Source organism: Branchiostoma floridae, chromosome 13, assembly GCF_000003815.2.
Source record: "Branchiostoma floridae strain S238N-H82 chromosome 13, Bfl_VNyyK, whole genome shotgun sequence".
Taxonomy (NCBI): domain Eukaryota; kingdom Metazoa; phylum Chordata; class Leptocardii; order Amphioxiformes; family Branchiostomatidae; genus Branchiostoma; species Branchiostoma floridae.
In genome coordinates, this window is record NC_049991.1 from 21,715,107 (window position 1) to 21,715,993 (window position 887).

Sequence of the window (887 nt, forward strand, 5' to 3'; positions counted from 1 at the left end):
GGCAGGTGCTGGTAACAACAAGTAAACAACATCAACAACAACATCAACAACAAAAACAACAACATCAAAAACAACAACTGTTGGTCAGGCAGAACGGTATCAGCTCAGGCACTGGAAGGTGCTGGGAACAAGGAAACATCAACAACAACAACAACAACAACAATCGTGGGTCAGGCAGAACGGCATCAACTCTGGCACGGGCAGGTGCTGGTAACAACAAGTAAACAACAACATCAACAACAACAACAACAACAACTGTGAGTCAGGCAGAATGGGCAGGTGCTGGGGACAAGTAAACAACAACTGTAGGTCAGGCGGAACGGCATCAGCTCTGGCACTGGGAGGTGCTGGGGACAACAAGTAAACATCAACAACAACAACATCAACTGTGGGTCAGGTGGAACGGCATCAGCTCAGGCACTGGGAGGTGCTGGGGACAAGTAAACAACAACATAAACAACAACAACAACAATTGTGGGTCAGGCGGAACGGCATCAGCTCGGGCACGGGGAGGTGCTGGGAACAAGTAAACAACAACATCATCAACAACAACAACAACCGTGGGTCAGGCGGAACGGCATCAACTCGGGAACGGGCAGGTGCTGGGGACAACAAGTAAACAACAACATCAACAACAACAACTGTGGGTCAGGCGGAAGGGCATCAGCTCGGGCACTGGGAGGTGCTGGGAACAAGTAAACAACAACATCATCAACAACAACAACCGTGGGTCAGGCGGAATGGCATCAGCTCGGGCACTGGGAGGTGCTGGGGACAAGTAAACAACAACATCAACAACAACATCAACAACAACAACAACACAGTGGGTCAGGCGGAACGGCATCAACTCGGGCACTGGGAGGTGCTGGGGACAAGTAAACAACAAC

General features: G+C 50.3%; 1 protein-coding gene across 1 annotated transcript in view; it reads right to left on the reverse strand.

Annotated features, from left to right (window-relative positions):
* LOC118428664 (DNA-dependent protein kinase catalytic subunit-like) overlaps window positions 1–887 on the reverse strand; it is an 86,731-nt gene that overhangs the window by 2,531 nt on the left and 83,313 nt on the right. The window contains 1 exon segment of the mRNA XM_035838775.1: window positions 777–865. Coding sequence (XP_035694668.1) covers window positions 777–865 — 89 coding nt within the window.